The sequence below is a fragment of the Pelmatolapia mariae genome, linkage group LG7, assembly GCF_036321145.2.
Source record: "Pelmatolapia mariae isolate MD_Pm_ZW linkage group LG7, Pm_UMD_F_2, whole genome shotgun sequence".
Classification (NCBI taxonomy): Eukaryota; Metazoa; Chordata; class Actinopteri; order Cichliformes; family Cichlidae; genus Pelmatolapia; species Pelmatolapia mariae.
In genome coordinates, this window is record NC_086233.1 from 42,712,369 (window position 1) to 42,731,300 (window position 18,932).

Below are 18,932 nucleotides of genomic sequence, written 5' to 3' on the forward strand. Positions count from 1 at the left end.
GTGGAGTTTTGGTTGGACACAGTTGGGTAGCTTTTCTGCCTGGCTGGGTCTCGTTTTCATTTTGTTTAAACGCGACAACAGCACCACTGTGTGGACTAAAGTGGTCGGTGTCGAAAAATTTTCATATTTCAATTATTTATAGAAATTCTATCATTTCTGAGGGGTGCTTTGGGGGTCTTTTAATTGAACTGGAACGTGTAGGACCAAGAACAAGGCAGGGAGGGCACAGTAAATCAGAATAATTGACCAGAAACAAAAAGAGTTTAGAAAAGTAATAAAGAAAACATTGGGTACAATTTTCAGACTTTTCCAGATGTCAAAATATGATCTATCTTGTGGTAATAGTGACCTTTAGCAAATAATAACAGTTGTCTTGTGAACTAACTCAGTACTGGCCAGTAACTGTTTATAAAGGTTTTTCACATTTGCACCAATGACTGTAGAAAACATGGACGACGCAACAGCGCCTCCTCCCATTGTGCAAAAATGAAGCCCGCTTGTGGAGGCTGCCATCTTGCATTTTTGGAGCCAGAGTCTGCGCAGTAGTGTCTTGAGGTGGAGCGACTGTGTCACGCTCCCGCCCACACACCCGCTGGACTTGACCGCAAACACACCCCCTACACTTTTTACGTAGCCCGGCTGCTCCAGTTTATTTGCTGATGGGTTTACCGCCACTGACGGCTCGTTCAATTAAGGTAAATACAACCATGTCACTGTTATGAAAAAGACACACAGCTTATCATCTTATAGTTCTACAACATCTAAAATCACTCTGTTGTTAATTCGTTTGCTAGATTAGCCGCTAGCATACGCAATGTGTTGGGGGCTTGATGCTAGCTAGTTAGCGATGCTACACGCCTGTTGCTCTAATAGTCTGTATTATTGAATGATTCAGCACTCCTTAGGTTTTGTTATACATTTTTAGACAGCGATAAGATCAGCTGCTCACTCCACAGAGGCCCAGAGTTACTGTTAATATAAAAAATGTAATGCTGTCCTTTGAGATTTTAACATTTAAGACTGTGAGTGTAATGGATCTAAAACTGTTTAAATTTTTAGAGCCCTCTACATCCTGGTAACATGGAAACTTTAAAAACAGCAGCAGAACGTTTCAGTAGTGTAATTTGGTCTTTTCATTTAATAATAGAGTCCATATTGTATCAACAGCTACATTCACCCTGGGGAGAAACTAGTGAGGGAGACCATCAGGACTAAGCTGGGTTTCTGGGTCCAGAGGTTTGGAGAAACTTCTTCACTTTCTTTCATCACAGCTGTCCTGTGCCAGATGTTCTGTTGACCCACTGAGAGAGACATCATTTAAGAAACACCAGGAACACTGAAGCTCATCGCATTGATCGAGCAGGACTCATCATCTTCACCAGCAGCTCCCTCACAGGAAAATCTTCAGCACTCCTCTGTAGGTCCAGCTCAGAAGATGGATAAACCCAGCATTTCATGAACACTGTGATGGAGACCTTTGGTTTGTGTAATGTTATAAATACTCGGATACTCCCCAGAGGCTCCGGGCTTTTACATAAAGATATTATATTCAGTCTTGTAGAAAGTTATATATTTAAAAATATATTCTCCTCTCTGGTTACTCTGGTATGAATAACTTTGAATTACTTTATGGTAAATAACACACTATCTGCAAAAAACTGTAAAGGAATTCCAGATCACAAGTTTGTAGTTCGACATACAAGTGACGACCTTTGACCTTCATCAGGTTTTATTTAATTGTGTCAGAGAAAATCTCATGTGCTCTTCATGCAGCTGAGTACATCAAGTGTTTAAAACAGAAGCTGTGCAGGTCTGAGATCAGCAGCAGCTGAAACACCAAAGTGAGGTCCTGTTAATGCTGATATATAGTGACACAGTTACAGGGGTGATTAATCCTTTTGACTTTTTGTCTTTAACTTTATCAATAAAACAGCTGCAGCTTTCACTGACAGCACATGTGGTACTTTAACCTTTGTACTGTTTTCATCTGTTAATTTTGCAGTTAACATGTGAACATGTTGGATGATCTGTCTGCTGTCACTGGGTGGTGCTGAGGTCCGAATCTGAGGGCAGCTCCTGTAATCACAAAGAGAACAAAATCATCACAAACTGAAATATAAAGTTTATCTCTCAAATCTGAAATAAAGCTGATCCTTCTGTCCCACACACGCAGGATCTGAAGTTCTTCTCTTACATTTTTTCAGTTCTACAGTTTAATCCATAGTTACTGATTAATGAGGAGTTACTGAAGTACAAGCTTTAATAAAAAAAAAAATGGTGTTACTGTCTTTATAGATGTGGCAAGAGACTGAAAACATGCTGTTGTTTGCACATATTTAATAATCAGCTCTACACAGGAGCTGAAGCAGAGTGCAGCCTGTTGCTTTTACAGTATAATACTTGTAATAAAAGTACAGTAACGGTAATTAGTGACTGAGCAGCCTGGGGCGTTTCTCTTGATTTCTTGTGTCAGGGTAAATTCAATCACCTGCACGGATTAGCTAAACGAACTTTACGAAACAAGTTTCCCGACAGCCGAGTGCTCATCTTAGCTAGCTAGGTCTCAGGACCTAGCTAAGGACGGTAGTTACGGATTAGCTTACAAACACGTTTAACTTACCGAAAAACTGCAGCGGGTCCTTCTGTCGGGTAGTCCAGTTTACTGAAGAACACCTCACGTCAGGTTAAAACAGTCGGTCGTGGTTTCGTAACGTAAACGCTGGCCCTCCCCTCAGAGCCTACGCTCTATCTGCTATTCCCGAACAGAGATACGCACGTTTCTCCGTGACTGCAGCTGTCAGTCAAAGCTGTTATGATGACGTTTCACCCCAATTTAACATCACCGCGGTAGGAATTAGAATCAAACCTATGGGAAAGGAAACCCCTTGGACATAAATCAGCGTGATGAGAACTATTGATAACAAAAGAAAGAATCTATGGAAAAAATGTATCTGAGGAGAATTAATTTATTTTAGTCTGACCCCAGTCCCATCCGCTAACATGGAGAAGGCGGGGCTTATGACCTATACTGCAGCCAGACACCAGGGGGCGATAGAGACGTTTTGGCTTCATTTTTTGGGAGCTGTCGCGTCGTCCATGTTTTCTACAGTCACTGATTTGCAGTTATGCTCCAGACCATAATAAAAACATAGTACTTGAAATCTGGTTCTGATTAAGAATGACATTTATTTTGCATTAAAAAGCATTTTTTCAAAGTTCAGTATCCTGCCCAAAGATACTTAGGTATGCTGACTGGAGCAGCCAGCCTTCCGATAACTAGATGACCTACTGTACCTCCTGGCCCCAATACTTTAGCAATGCACTTTTAGAAAGTTATATTCTGTGATGCATGAACACTTGAGATATTTATTTAGTTCAGTTCAAGTACCAGCATAATAACAGCTGTTTTAAGATGAAGGTCTTATTGTATAAGAGAGACAACAATCAGATCATCTATGAGCAAGTGCTTGGCAAAGGTGGAGAGAAAGAACTACCATTTGACAGGAAAAGAGTGCCATTAGAACCAGACTAAGGGAGTAAGCAGCCCCTTAGGAAATGAGGGAAATGACGAGCCAAAAGAGGAGCATAGTGGGACCACAAACAACAAACAGAGCAAAACACAAGCTTTGAAAAAGTTTGTTGTTGCTGATTTCTGTTAATTCACATCCTGGCCTGTTGGCCTATTGTTACCCAACAAATTGTTTTTAAATACATTTTTAATACCTTTTTATGTGTAATTCAATGCAATTCTTATTTTATACAGTAAAAGTCAAGTAAATAAAGCACACATTTAATTAATTCATTTTGTGTTCTTCAGCTTCAGTGATTTATCATCATAACACATTCGTTTTACTAACCACCTTGGCCAGTGTGTTTTATGTAGAGAAGATCAACAGTTTAAAGTTTTATTGCTTCTTTTCCTAAAGGAGTGGTTTGAATAAATATTTATTTGGTAACTTTTGGTACATTTGCCTTTCTGTAAAAGTAACCATAGGCCACTGACAGAAGTACAAGTTATTCAGATATGTCACCATCCCTTTGCAAAGGTCTGTAAGAAAACCCAACTATCACCCATAAATGAATAGAAATTGGTAAGGATTTTCAGGTTTCAACCCTGGAACCACCAAGTGTTAAGCCTGCCATGAACTGGAAACTGCTGGAAGACCAGCATCACTATCCAAACAGCATCACTGATCCATCTTCAATATCCATGAAGATGGATTACCCTCCTAATCGGATGCTGACCAAAAAAGAAGCCCCTGCTCCAAAATCAACACCTACTTTTAAAATGAAAACTTTAGCTGGCCACATGAAAACCCCAAATGCTTTCTCAAGAAACGTTTTATGTTCAAATAAGACAAAGCTTGAGCTATTTGGCTATGATGACAAGACATATGTTTAGAGGAGCACAAGTGAAGATTCTAGCCTAAAAGACTGTACCAGTTGTCAGGCATGGTGGGGGAAGCATCATGCTACGGGTCTTAATTGGTTGTAGTGGTACTGGTACATTGCACAAAGTGGTGGAATAATGAAGGAGGAGGACTACCTCCAAATTCTTTATCTTCACCTCAGATCAACAGTTAGATAGTTGGACATGTAAACATTGATAAAGTAGGCTAACATTAACCATTTGAAATGGTCTTCCCAAAGCCTAAAATTCAACCTGTTGAAAAATTGAGGACATGGAGCCATGCCAGGAAACCAACCAATTTAAATGAACTGCCAATTCTGCCAGAAGGCTGTTGATGGGTACCAAAAGTGCCTGGTTGAGCTGTAGCTAGCTAACAGCCAAATATTAGTGGGAGTGTATGTATACTTTACACCCTGTGAGGATTAAAGAAAATGCTAAATAAATTCAGACTTGATTAATGCATAAAATGCATTTAATTTTTACAAGATACATTTGAATATTAAATGGAGAATCGTGTTTTGGTTTACTTTACTGTTCCAGTAAGTCATTTCTTACTGTGAACTACAATTCACTCTTTACTCAAATTATTATTATCTACTATTACTACTTTTAATTAGTAAAAGTAGCAGTAGTAGTAGAAGTACTTCAGCTGCTCCTCTTAGGGATCATCATTCAACAGATCATTTACTTTCAACTCACCTTGTCCATAGCATCCTCCTCTGTAACACTGACCCGCTGCATGTCCTCCTTCACTACATCCGTGAACCTTCTGTGTGGTCTTTCCACTTTTCCGTGCTTGGCAGATCCATATTCAGTATCTCTTCCCACTATGTCCACTAACCCTCCTCTGCACCTGTCCAAACCATGACCATATGTGCCTCTGATGTACTCATTTCTAATCTTGGCCTTTCTTAACATCTTCTGCTCTTCTACTTTCAGCTTATCTTCCTTTCTTTTTGCTAGTGGCACCATCTCCAAATCATACATCATAGCAGGTGCCACTACCATCTTGTTAACTTTCAGTTTCCCTCTTGGTGCTATCCTTCTGTCACAAATCATCCCTGACCCTCATCTCCATCTCCACCACGCTACCGTATACACAATCTTCTTCACCTCTCTTGTTCACTGTATGTTGCTTTGGATGCTTCACCCCAAGTATTTAGACTTGTCCACCTTCACTACCTTTTCTGTTGCAGCTTCACTTTAGCTTCTACTGACTTTCATGTCTCACCTCTCCAGTACATACCTTCATCTCTCCAGACTCTCTTTCACTTGCTCCTTACTCTCACTAGCGATCACAATGTCGTCTGCACACATGATCGTCTGTGGAAACTCCTGCCTGACCTCATCTGTCAGCCTGTCCATTACAATCGCAAACAAGAAGTGGTTCTGAGCAGATGCAACCCCACCCCCACCTTGAACCCATCTGTCACTCCTACCTCACACCTCACCTCTGTCCTGCTGTCCTCATGCATACCCTGCACCACCCTCACCACTTCTTTGCTACTGCTGACTTCCTCATGCAGTACCACAGTTCCTCTCCTGGCGCCTATGCTTTCCCTACATCCACAAAGAAACAGTAAAAGTCCTTCTGACCTTCCCTATACTTCTTTATCAACACTCTCAGAGCAAACAACTGTGGTTCTCTTTCTTGGTTTGAAGCTGGCTGCTCGTTGATCGTCACCTTTCTTCTCAACCTAGCTTCAACAACTGTTCCCCTCATTTCCTCCTTACTAATCCTCTGCACTTCCTCTCATTTTCTTCATTCATCACCTTCTCACAGTAATCCTTCCATCTTCTCAGCACACTCTCTTCACTCTCTTCACTCATAAGTACATTTCCATCTCTATCCTTAATCACTATAACCTCTCTCCAGCTCAGGCTGTGCTTTTCTCCTTCCTTATTGTTCAACCTGACATACAAATCACAATAAGAGTCTTCATTTGCTTTTGCCACCTCTCTTTTTGCTGAACACCTTGATTATTAGTACCCATTTCTACTTTCTTAAACTCACTCTCTCATTTTTTCTTGCCAGCTTTTTGCTGAAATAAATAAATAAATAAATAAATAAATAATAGTTGACTTAATATAATATTTAAATGCAGGGCGTTTAAGAGTTGTTCTACGCAGTTTCATTGCTGTTTTTGGGCCATCATTTTAATAACAATAATAATTCTTCTATCGCTATAAGGTTTCCTGCTATGTTTTCGAACGAGTGCATTTTCAGCTCTATGTTGGTCTGCAGCATGTCCAAGTGTAATCTATATTTAATTAGAATATCTAAATGAAATATAAGATTAAATAAAACATTTATGTTGTGTATCCCTACGCCGTCTGGACTATGGGCTAGCATTAAATATCATTGTTAAACAGTTTTATAATATGAGTAGCGTTGCTCTATCCAGTGTTGCACACTAACTCCGCCCTCGTCTGAGGTTGACCGAACGCCACGTACAGTTTGGCTCAACGCACCTTAAGCCGAGGGGGGGCGGTTGTTGATACACTATGAGTGACAGGTGTATTGACCAATCGCCTCTCAACGCGACTGTTTTGTGAAAGAAAGTATACTTTCTTAGGCCAATAAGAGAAGCCAGAGGCGGTGCGTTGCCATGGTGAACACAACCTTTTTATATAGGTTGTAGCCAAAGGAGGCTTGTATTGGTGGTTAACAGATGACGGCTGTAAACAAGCTCCGGTGAAGCTCAGGCACTTTGAGGAACACTAAACCGTGAAAGCCAGGTGAAGAACAAAAAAAGAGGAGAGCAAAATAAGCTCCACGTTACAAGTAAGTATTATTTCACGCGAGGTGACGTTTACTAACGCTGTTCTCTCTGTCTGCTGAGGCTTAGTTAGTGCATTTTCTACATCCAGGTAGATAATGAATCAGCTGGCATCCTCACTGCATGATCCCTACTGAACAACCTGTTCCTTAAACTACACACTCAGTCTGTTTTCTTAACTGTGACTAACAGGTTCACAGCGTTCAACTTAGAAATCTCTAAGAAAATATTCTAAAGTAAGCCACCAAACACGTGTGCTGCACGGGCCCTTTCTTATGGGAATTGCTTTTCAGATTAAGAGTTATTTGCATAACCTTATCAGTGTTCTGTCTCCATTTGAAGTATTGACTTGCACCACTTTTTAAATTTTATGTATATGTATATATATATATATATATATATATATATGTGTGTGTGTGTGTGTGTGTATATATATATATATATATATATATATATATATATATATATATATATATACACACACACACACACACACACACACACACACACACATATATATATAAGGATAAGGCAAGTGCTCATTTTGTTCTGACTGCAGAGCTTTCTAAAAGATGCATGATCTTCACCTAACCTGAAACTAACTCCTATCTTTTTTCTTATCTATTTTATGTATGCTTTACCTGACCAGATGGTGAGGAGTAAAGCCTTGGCCCACTGTGGCCTTGTTCTGCTCAGTTTGTGGCTGTGTATCCAGTCAGTGCCTATCAGTGTGGACAAGACCAAAGAAAAGGCTAAAGAGGAGGAACTGGGGCCACCCGAGAGTGCTGTGAGTCACACGGGCAGTGTGAAATAAAGGGATATCCTATTAAAATGGGGTCTTACAGCTAAGTAGATAAAGCTCAGGGTGATCCAGACATGAAGTCAGCTGTTTCAGACACCTTTCAGAAATGCTTACTGGCTAAAGATTGATTGAAAAACAAACAAGAGCAGTGTCTGTTAAATTAGGTGTAACTTTGCATTAGAAGAATTAATTGACTGGAAAAAAAATACCCATAATCGGACTGAATAATGTTATGCATTAACCAGCTAAATGTGGTCTATTTCTCAGGACACTGGGCTGCACTACGACCGCTACCTCAGGGAGGTCATTGAGTATCTTGAGAAGGACCCCCACTTTAGAGAAAAGCTTAAAAATGCCAATATGGATGACATCAAGGTGCACACTTGCAAAAACAGCCCAATATTTTGTAAGTTGGTTGTTGACGTGGACATTTTTTATTGAACTATGGTATGTTGACTTTCTGCTTGCAGCAAGGCAAACTTTCCAAAGAGCTGAACTTTGTTCAGCACAATTTTCGGACCAAGCTGGATGAGCTAAAGAGGGAGGAGATGAACAGGCTGCGAATGCTCATAAAAGCTAAGCACGACATCAAGGAAGGAAATGGTAAGTATCTTAAAGAAAGGGAAAAAAATGACGTGTCACTGAGAAACTTGAACTTCAAACTTCATAAGTTTGCACATCAACTTCCGCAATTTAAGTCAGTCCATTAGTTGTGTCATTGAATGCAGAACTTAACTCTTGAAAGAAAATTATTATCCAAATTTAAATTTTGATCATTAATAGAGGAAGCTGTATAAATGTTGATACAGAATAGATTAACACAAGTGTAGGTAGAGAAAAGAAGTAAAGATAGAAGTCATAGGTCAATTTCTTAAAAAAAAACAAAACAAAAATGCATTGATATTCATGTAATCCTTTAACGCTTTCTAGAATAAATGTATTAAGTTTTGATACAAAATGTGTTTGTAAAACCCAGCGGAAAAGAATAACCATGACACAACTCCAAAAAACCAAGTGTCTTTGTTTTACAGTTCAATAAATCTACTCATTATTCCTTTTCTTGCAGGCCAAACAGTGGACCACCAGGCCCTGCTGAAACAGTTTGAGCACCTGAACCACAAGAATCCACACACTTTTGAGGTGGATGACCTGGACCGTCTCATCAAATCGGTACACATACACCTAGTCATTAGCGCAGCTACTTGAAGGTTAATACTGACCCTGTTTCTCTGCACTGGTATGGCACAGTCACATTTATAATGACAATTGCTCATGCAGAAATATTGCCATACTTAGCATGGTGTATAGGGAATTTCAGTGAGGGATGTTTTTCAAGATATCAGCTCTGTTAACTAGTCTGGCTTTTTTTTAATTTTAGATGTAATAAGTTGGAGGCATTCACAGCTTTGTTCCCTTTGTTGGAGAGTGCTGACTCATTAGAGGTAAATTTGTAAGTTTTGCGAGACCAACATGTTTCCTGTGTGTGAAATGAGTATAAAAGAATAGTAATGGGGAGGTCGGCTTAATGAGTTTGCATGCCTCTGTAGTTTTACAACAAAGCTTCCAGTCATGCAGATGTAAATCCTAAAAATATTTTATATAAGTTTCACTTTTCTGTAGCATTTAGCTTTGCTCTATAATCATTGACCTACTATTTTGCCTTGGCACTGCTTGAGAAATGCAAAGAATGGTGATAAATGAGCATTTGCTTTGTTTTGTATTACCACAGCATTTTCATGCACTTTATACTGAGCAAGTCCTTGCAGGGTTCTAGAATAAAGAGCCACCCAGAGGTTCTAATAAAATCAGGCCAAAATAATAATTTTAAACTCACAGATCCAGATTTTGAACTATGACAACAGTGTATTTATAGTACTCAGCAAAAGGTACAGTCACTATCAGAAATCCATCCCTCCATCAATATATCCATACATCCCTTTTCTTCCACTTATTCATGGTTTTGAGGGGCTGAAGCATACCACAGCTGTCATAAGGAGAGCGATAGGGTCCACTTTGAACAGGTTGCCAGTCTGTTGGCTAACACATAGTAAACAAAGAGGTACCGGGAGAACTTCAAACAGAAACGCCCTCATGCTGTGAGGTGGCAGTGCTAAGCATTGCACCACTGTGGGGCATTGTCTGTTATTAAGCCCTACCAATACAAAGAGCTTTTAGATTCTAGATACACACACCAGAATACTTTTGCAATCAAACCATTGTTGTAAATCAACTTATTGTTACTGCAGCTCTCAGGTTTAGGAGGTCAGAGGTACTGTTTATTCATACCCAGTTAGCACTCACTAGTATCCACTAGTAAGCATGCTAGCACTAAATGGATGTATAAATTTCACCGCATGAGCTAAACACAAAAAGCATGCTATATCTGCCTGGGTTGTCTCTGCATTCAATGCTGAGTGATGCTAAGACTGTGACATGGCTAGTAATTATTCAGCTCAACAGTTTGCTTCATCCTCTATGGAACAACTCTGATCAGGCATCTGGATGTTGAATAGAGTCCATCTGTTTCAACGAGGTGCATAAATCTGCAGGATTAAGAGGTGAATTCCCCTTCCCAACTTTTTGTTTTTATGTCTAGGCGACTAATGACCTGGAGAACTTTGACAAGGACCGCCATGATGAGTTCAAGCAATATGAGATGATGAAAGAGCATGAGCGACGGCAACGCCTGAAGAACTTGAATGAGGAGGATCGCAAGAAGGAAGAGGAACACTACGAGGAAATGAAGAAGAAACACGCCAACCACCCTAAAGTCAACCACCCTGTAAGACGCCAGCTATAAAGCAGTTCATTACGAATGCTAAGATTATAGCCCATGCGGGGGAACAAATGACATTTAAGCTGAATGCCATTATTTGGGAAACATGAATGATTTTTTTAATGATAACATTAACTCATTTAGTTGGGCCAATTTTATTTAGATTTATATGGAAGCCATAGAATAAAGATGCTAAATAGAGCTAAATACAAAACAAGAAAAAGGAGAAACCTTGTTGTGTACCTCTGTGTGTGCAGGGCAGTGAGGACCAGCTAAAAGAGGTGTGGCAGGAGGCAGATGGTTTAGACCCAGAAGATTTTGATCCAAAAACCTTCTTCAAAATGCACGGTAACCGTAGACCATACACTGAAGGTCCTTTAAGAGCAAAGAATGAATATAGCATTCAGATGTTGTCTTATTTGCTAGTGTGCTAAAACTATGGATGGTTAAAATGAGACACAGATTTCCGTTATTTGTTTTGTGTTGCAGACAGCAACGGAGACGGCTTCTTTGATGAGAGTGAGCTTGAAGCTCTCTTTACTAAAGAGGTATATGTTTTATGTCTAACTCTGGTTCTGCATAGTCTGGGATAATGTAATCTGCAAATGAACAAGTCTCTGAGGTAAAATTTGTGCATTTCATTAAGCTGGAGAAGGTTTACAACCCAGAAAATGAAGAGGATGACATGGTTGAGATGGAGGAAGAGAGACTGCGAATGAGAGAGCATGTTATGAACGAGGTGAGCCACCACAAAACTATAAAATGTACAGATCATTGTCATGTTTATTAGCATTTCTAAAGTATCGATTAGTATGTTATGAAGGCATTCCCTGTTGTCAGAATACGATCATAATGTATAATTCATAACAAACGTGTGGCATTGCTGCCTGAAATCTAATGAATGAATTTAAACATCTGTGTGTGGAGTAGCTATTTTAGCAAGGAGCTAAAGGTCAGGGCCTTTGGGACGTATCTGGTGAGTGATTTATCTCGATGACAGTTGTTGATCAAAATTGCTTCACGTATTGACATTCAGGTGGACACCAATAAAGACAGGCTTGTATCACTGAGCGAGTTCATGTCAGCCACAAAGAAGGAAGAGTTCTATGAAAAAGACGAATGGGAGGTAAGAGCTAGTAAGATTTTTCTTCCCTTGGAGCATTTTTGTTTACAGAGTAGTATTAAAAATTAATGTGAACCCAATGTTATGTTAGTGTATTAAAATTCAATTCAATGAAACTATGAACTTAGACTTGTGTAAGTGCAACACAATAAACAGCTGGTTTCAGAGATTGTCTACAAAGGGTGAGATTCCAAATCATTAAACTCCCCAAAAGATTTAACAGCTGATATTATATCATGAAATCAGAAATGTATATGATTTCTTATCACATCATTTATTTCTGTGCCCTCTGCAGACTTTAGATCAGAACCCATTGTATACTGAAGAGGAGCTGAGAGAGTTTGAACAGCAACTGGCCAATGAGGAGAATGACATCAACAAGAAGTCAGCTGAGCTGCAGAAACAGAGAGAGGAACTTGAAAGAAAACAGGAAGAACTTAATGCTCAGAAGCTGGGGCTGAAACAGGTGAATTATCTGTCAACTATCCATAGCAGATGAAATACAATCTGAAATTAGGATTTTTCTATACAGTTGCTTGACCCTTTCTACAGATGTAAGAATCTGGCTTACAGTGTGAAACATGTACGGCCTTGCTGAATTGCACTTAAATCTTGTTTTAGAGACTTGTAGACCTGAAATATGCAGGCAATAGCAAACAAAGTCTTAAACCATTTTTATCTTTCCTAGCAGCATATAAAGGAGTGGAATTTATAACCTGAGCAGAAATCCCTACTTTTTTTATGCTCTTAACATTTTTTTGTCCTTCTCTCGCTGCTCAGGCAATGGAAGAAATGGAAAGGGTTAAATCCCAAAGCTTAAATGCTGATGTAAAACGTGAGTATGAAATTTATGATAAATAATACTGGAAACAACAAATCACATGATGTTAAAGGTCTCTTAATTGCACTCTACTTCCCTTTTAACATTTTTTAAAATCAAGTGAAAATTAACCACCCAGTCGAAAACCTGCATCCAGATCCACAGAACAGCCAAAACAGTTATTTACTTGTGCATCCCCAGTCAAAATACACTTAAAAAGTTGTAGTGAGGGAAAAGCATTGTTATCCTTTTTAATAAGACAAGATTAAAAGCTTTTTATCATATCCTAATAATCATTTAAATACATCTCATGATTGTATGCACATATGAATCTTTGTTACAGAGCCTGCAGCTCCTCTAACTGCAGGTGAACATGCACCAGTTGTACCAGGAAACAGTCAGCCACCTCCGCCTGGTCACCAGCAGCAAGATGTACCCGTGCCTAGACATTCTTAGCAGGCCTCACCACCCTGTGTGCGATATGAGTGAGCATGCAAGTGTGCTTGTGTTTTCATGGTTTCAATTTTTTTTGGTTATTGTTTAGAATACACAAAACACACAGCAACACGGGGGGGGGGGAGATCTCTTAGTGCCAATGATGCCCTTCCTTCTGCTGGTTAAAACAACTGAATGAGCCAGCCTGGAAATGTGGAGCTGCTCCAGTTTTCTATGTGGACAATCAACCCTTTTGTTTTGTTTTTTTTATCTTGTATCACAAAAGGACTCTGTTCTCTATTGGAAGTTCTTTGGGGTGAAATGGGGAGGGCAGCTGGCCTGATAACTGAATGTTTAGTTTTGTTCACACTGTAGTTTTACTGCCACTTTTTCCTTAAGAAAATCCTTTCAAAATATTATTTATTTTTATGGTAAAGTGTGAATTATTTTGGAAAAAATAAATGCCAGAAAAGGAAGATTAGAGCCGAAATGAAGTTTTATAGAAAAAGTGTTTCCTTCAATGTGTTTTCAAGCTGTTGTGACCTCTGGATCAGATTAGTGCAGAATAAGAGATGAAGTTAAATATATACAATATGTATTTAAATGTTATAATTTTTAATAATTGTGTTTGTGATTGTGACAATTGTATGGATTATGAAGTGGTTGCCTGGATGTCAGTGCTCAGGAGTGTCTGTGAATTTGTTTATTTATTCTCGAACCACTGTAAATGAAATGAATGCAGGAGGTTGAAATTTGCCTTGTAAAAATCAGAATTAAACTCCAGAAGGAAGCACAAGGTAAAAAACAACAACTTATTTTTTTCACTACAGACTAATAGCAAAGCAAAGATGGACACAAAATACTTTGAAGAGTTGAAGTAAAATACACTGGTTACTTTATTTTCAAACAACAACCTCTCTGCAACCTGGTATATGTGCCGAACAGTTTATGTTTATTTGACTTTTTAAAAAAGTACTTAAATGTCCAACCAATGTCCTGTGAAAAAAAAAAAAAACAATCATGAAAATGATGTACAAGGTTTGAATGTCTAAAATTAAGGTGAATGAGCTTGCAGATACAATGTTTCTGTCTCTTATTTTCATCACAAACCTCAAGTTCAACTCATCATATGAACACAGTCATAAGTTAACATTTAGTTTTATAATTACTGTAGAATCTGAAGTGACATAATCATACTTCTGACAATAACTCACTGAACATGATTTAAAAAAAAACAAACAAAAAAACTTTCTTAATCAAATGGTCAGAATGGTGAGTTCAAATTCAGCTCCTTCCATATGATTCATTGAATCGCTCAGTGAGATAGGCGCCTGCTGTAACTGGCGGATATTTGTTGGAGCCATCACAGCAGGTGATCAGAGCCTCGTCATCCGGCTGGACAAAGTAAGCCAGAGACTGCCGTGTGCTGGAGTCTCCGACAGGGGGCAGCAAAACCCGGTGGAGCTAAGAAACAACAAGCAACACTAAACTATAATCCTAATGCCATGGCATATGCAAAAACTTTTTTGGGAAGCATTTTAACTCTGTTGGCTTCAAAAAAGATCATGGGTCACAAAAACATATCTAGAGTTAAAGTAGGTGAAACCTTTATTTCCTATAAATGACCCAATCTGACATATGTAGTCGCATTTACTTTTCCATTTACGGTGCATTTTTATAACCTTGTCATAAAACTTTGGGGTGAAAATATCCCCTTCACTCACCACAGAGACGAACTGATCACTCGTCCAGCGCTGCATCAGGTCAGCGATATTGATGAGGATGGCTCCGGGAATACAGGGAACAGGGATGAATTCACCTGAGCGTGTACGCACCTGACGGTCAAAAAGTGTCAGGAGGATAACCGGATTATTTGATGCTTATTATTTGATGATTATTAATTAATCAGATCTTTTTTCAGTATGTTACCAAGCAACTTATGTGCTTGCGTGTCCCAGTGGTACAGGTGGATATAAGGCCTTACCTGCAGACCTTCTGAGCTCTGGAACAGCAGAGTAATGCTGCCATAGTCTGAATGCTCTCCACATCGCAGCTGGCCCTCCTTTGCTTTCTCACAATTCACTGGTGGGTAGTAGAGAGATCGCAGTGTAGTGCCATTTTTGTCAGCTAGAGGAGACACAGCAGTGTTGTCAATGCAGTGTATCTCTTGTTTGTACCAATTTATGGACCAATCCTCCAAAACCATAATCTGGTTTGCCTTGAGGTTACACTTTACAAAAAAGAAAAAAATTCTTTTTCCCCAGGATTAATTTTTGTTAGATTTTCAGTCATTTCCCTTGTTTGTTACTCGCATTTACATGTGTCTTGTATTTATGTTCATTTTTCTTTTATTTTGTGCTGTACTTTTATTTTTTAATTTAGGAGAAGAGCTATATAAAGTACTAAATGAATATAATATATAGTACATAAATTAAGCTAACATGTCTTGGTTGAACATTTTGCCCTTATTAGTATTCTCCCTAATTTTGTAGAATTAGATACTGCCAGTTTTTGTGTGTGTGTGTGTGAATAAAACCTTCTCACAAGGTCCATACGAACTGGGATCAGTGACCGCCCCTCATGACATGTAGCTTGAACACTTAGTAAAACTGATCCTATGTCACTGTACACTGGGTACAGTGTATGGGGTAAACATACTTCCTATTAAATGGTGTGCACGCAAGAAGACTTCTGGGTCGAGTCCCAGACTGTGGGCCATCACCCTCAGCAGCCGAAGACTCAGCTCTTTGCAGCGCAGAAAAAAGGATGTCTGGAACTCCTGAAAACTTTTCAAACTGCCTGACGATGGCCATTTCTACAACAGAAAACAACAGAACCACATCAGAGTCTGTCTAATGATAATACTGATATTGATATCTTAAAGTACCCATAGTATGCTCATTGACCTACTTATAGTTTCAGTGGTATAATAGGATAGGTTTATGCTTTAATGTTCAATACATAAAAATGTTGTTATCCTGTTATCCTGGACTTTACTGTACCAGCTTGTGTCGTTTTGTTATAATGTGTATTTAATGTATGAGAATGAGTCTGTAACCTTGCTGGTACTATTAAAAGTGCATAGCAGCTGAAAATGGATTCCAATTCCGATGGCTTGTTTGTATTACTCTCAATGGGGTGTGTTTGTGTCACTATTTTAATGTTTGTTTTGCTGTCAAATAACAAAAGATGAAATATGTAAAAAGAACAAGTTTATCTGGAATTTTGTGATATTAAGATGCAGGACATGTCAGTGACTTATAATTGGGCATAGAGGTGCGAGGGCTTGATGTGGACGTTGGCTTTTAACTTCAAAATCCAAGAAACAAGGACACTCTGGAGTCCAGAGAAAAACCACCCATGTTTCAGCACCTTGTACGACCACCTGTGGTAGTAATATTTAAAATACTGCCTTCTGTGTCACTCTTTCAGATTGTGTTATTCTTCACACTCTTCATTATAATGTTGCTCCAGTTCATCGAGGTGTGTAGTTGTTTTGCTTATGCACAGTTCTGTTAATGTCCCACCACATAATTTCAGACAGGTTGAAGTATGTACTTTGACCGTGCCGTTGCAACACTCTCATTCTCTTCTTTTTCATTCATTCAGTTGTAGATTACCTGGGATCTTTGTCCTTTTGCATGACCCTATTCTGGTCAACCTATAGCTGTTGGACAGATGGCCTCACATTTGACTCTAAAATACTTTGGCATGCAGAGGAGTTCATGGCCAACCAGTGACTAAGGGCCCAGATCCCGTAGCTGCAAAACAAGCCCAATTCATCACCTGTCCACCAGTGTGCTTGAGAGTTAGGATGAGGTATATGTGCTAATATGCTGTTTTTGGACCCTGATAAACAAGGTGCTGTACACTATAGCCAAACATCTCCACTTTGCTCACATTTGTCCAAAGAAGAGATTGAGGAGTCTTGGACAGAAGAGTCTTTGTGCTGGCAACCCTTATGAACAAGAAGCCATATTTGTTCAGTCTTTTCCTAACTGGAACTTCATGAACTTTAACATTTAACTTCCAACTGAGGCCTATGGAGATGTAACTTTATTTCACTAAGAACTGCATGCTCTGACCTTGGGGTGAACTTGTAGGATGTCCATTCCAGGGATGACTGTGTAATTGTGTTAAGATTATGGAATTGCCTCTGGAGAAAGCCTCCTCCAGACAAGCAAACTGCCAAAACCTCTGCTCATATAGAGTTGGTTACACTTGCTGATTATCAGCTAATTATGTGCATTTGATGCATTCAAGTGTATTCAATAAGCAGCACCCCTGCTGCTACTTGCCCTCTTAACAGGGGTGTACATAGTTTTTCACAGTACTGCACAGAGTTCAACATTTATTTTCCTGATTCCTCTCCAAACTTAACAGAGCTTTCTCTAAAGTAACAGATACTGAGTAACTTGTACTTTAACCCCCTGACTGATAACCTTGTGGCACCATGCAGTTGTTGTGTCTGAGCCCAAACCCTTAAGGTTAATCATAAAATAAATAAATTGATGAAAACAAACAATCAAGGCTTTTGCCTCCGAGTTATTACTATATCAGGCTGTAGGGAGGCAGTGTTGAAAGACTCCTTCAGGTCCCCAGGTCGACGTGGATTCAACCTATAAAGAAATTACCCGAATTTAAACTCTCTTCCGCAGATACGCATTCAAGTATAAAACGTATGCTTCCTACCTCTCCGTCTCCAATGACACCCAACCGTGGTTAGGGTTGTTCACGAAACTTTTCCTGCTGAAGGGTTGCTTCAGTTCATCTGGCTGCAGGAAGAATTTCTTGGATATGTCCATAACACAGTCCACCTATCCAAACACACCAGAAGAAAAAGACGGATTCCAGTGTAAGTTCCTCGTTAATAATTTGATTCTATCTAACTGGCCTCACCTCCTCCTGAGTAATCCCCGTGTTCCTCAGAAATGCAAAACCAACATCTCTAAATGCTGATTTCAACTCTGTGCTTAAACTCTGCAACTGCTCGTCAGCGACATCCTTCTCGCTCAGCCTGTAGGCGCCGAAGTCCACAACTGGGATGTTCATTGTAAAAAAAAACCCTAAAGTTTCTTCAGTAAAAAACAGCGTCGGGACACCCTGAGCTGAACGCAAATTGTAAAAATAAATCGCAAATGTCCAACACTAGTATTTCCTATCTAGTGGCCGTTTATCAATATGCGTACTTGCGTTCTCGTGTACTCGTGATACGTCATCAGTCGGAGACCAAGTACTGTTCCAATTCGAAGTACGCATCAAGCCGAGAACGCGAAAAAGTCCCGGATGTGTTCTCGCTCCGCCCGTTTTATCGAGCATGCATCGGTGTGGACTTGGTACAGCTAAATATCCCAGACTCCCGGACTCCCGGCACATCGTTTCCACCCCCCCCCCCCCCCCCCGCTCGCGGTCTTCTCACTACTCAGGTTAAAGAAACCCCAGCAGCTGTCTATAGTATTGAGTGTCCACTAAAATAAAAATAAAAGCTTTCTAACATCTCACCTGCTTGTTTTTATTAAGGTATGTACACGTATGTACATGTACACTATTTTTATTATTAGAGGTTTCACTACTGAGGTTAAAAATGATATACAAGTCACGTAGATCACTTCTAAATGTTAATGTTTGGTTTATTTCAGTGTTTTATTTGTTCCTGAGTAAACCGGTTTGGCTGTGATTAAAGTTAAGCTTCATAACATGTTACTCACAGTTAAATTAAGAGGGGACGGCAGTAAAAACTCCGGACCTGTGACATCATCACGTACGCTGGTGTTCCAATTGTACA

At 39.4% G+C, this 18,932-nt stretch overlaps 2 protein-coding genes across 2 annotated transcripts; one reads left to right on the plus strand and one right to left on the minus strand.

Annotated features, from left to right (window-relative positions):
* The first annotated feature begins 7,055 nt into the window (after positions 1 to 7,055).
* Positions 7,056 to 13,907, plus strand: LOC134631142 (nucleobindin-2-like). The gene is made up of 13 exons (XM_063479171.1): positions 7,056 to 7,196; positions 7,841 to 7,978; positions 8,261 to 8,368; positions 8,464 to 8,596; positions 9,060 to 9,163; positions 10,590 to 10,775; positions 11,027 to 11,117; positions 11,259 to 11,317; positions 11,416 to 11,508; positions 11,806 to 11,895; positions 12,188 to 12,358; positions 12,673 to 12,727; positions 13,056 to 13,907. Exons 2-13 carry the CDS (start codon positions 7,841 to 7,843, stop codon positions 13,166 to 13,168), a joined length of 1,341 nt encoding a protein of 446 aa, XP_063335241.1. The 5' UTR covers positions 7,056 to 7,196; the 3' UTR covers positions 13,169 to 13,907.
* A 112-nt stretch (positions 13,908 to 14,019) lies between these two features.
* Positions 14,020 to 18,509, minus strand: si:dkey-10o6.2 (uncharacterized protein LOC100124608 homolog). The gene is made up of 7 exons (XM_063479172.1): positions 18,047 to 18,509; positions 17,840 to 17,964; positions 17,700 to 17,766; positions 15,806 to 15,962; positions 15,132 to 15,274; positions 14,872 to 14,982; positions 14,020 to 14,611 (listed from the first exon to the last, which is right to left on the minus strand). The coding sequence occupies exons 1-7, from the start codon at positions 18,197 to 18,199 to the stop codon at positions 14,432 to 14,434; spliced, it is 936 nt and encodes a 311-aa protein (XP_063335242.1). The 5' UTR covers positions 18,200 to 18,509; the 3' UTR covers positions 14,020 to 14,431.
* Between the last annotated feature and the right edge of the window lie 423 nt (positions 18,510 to 18,932).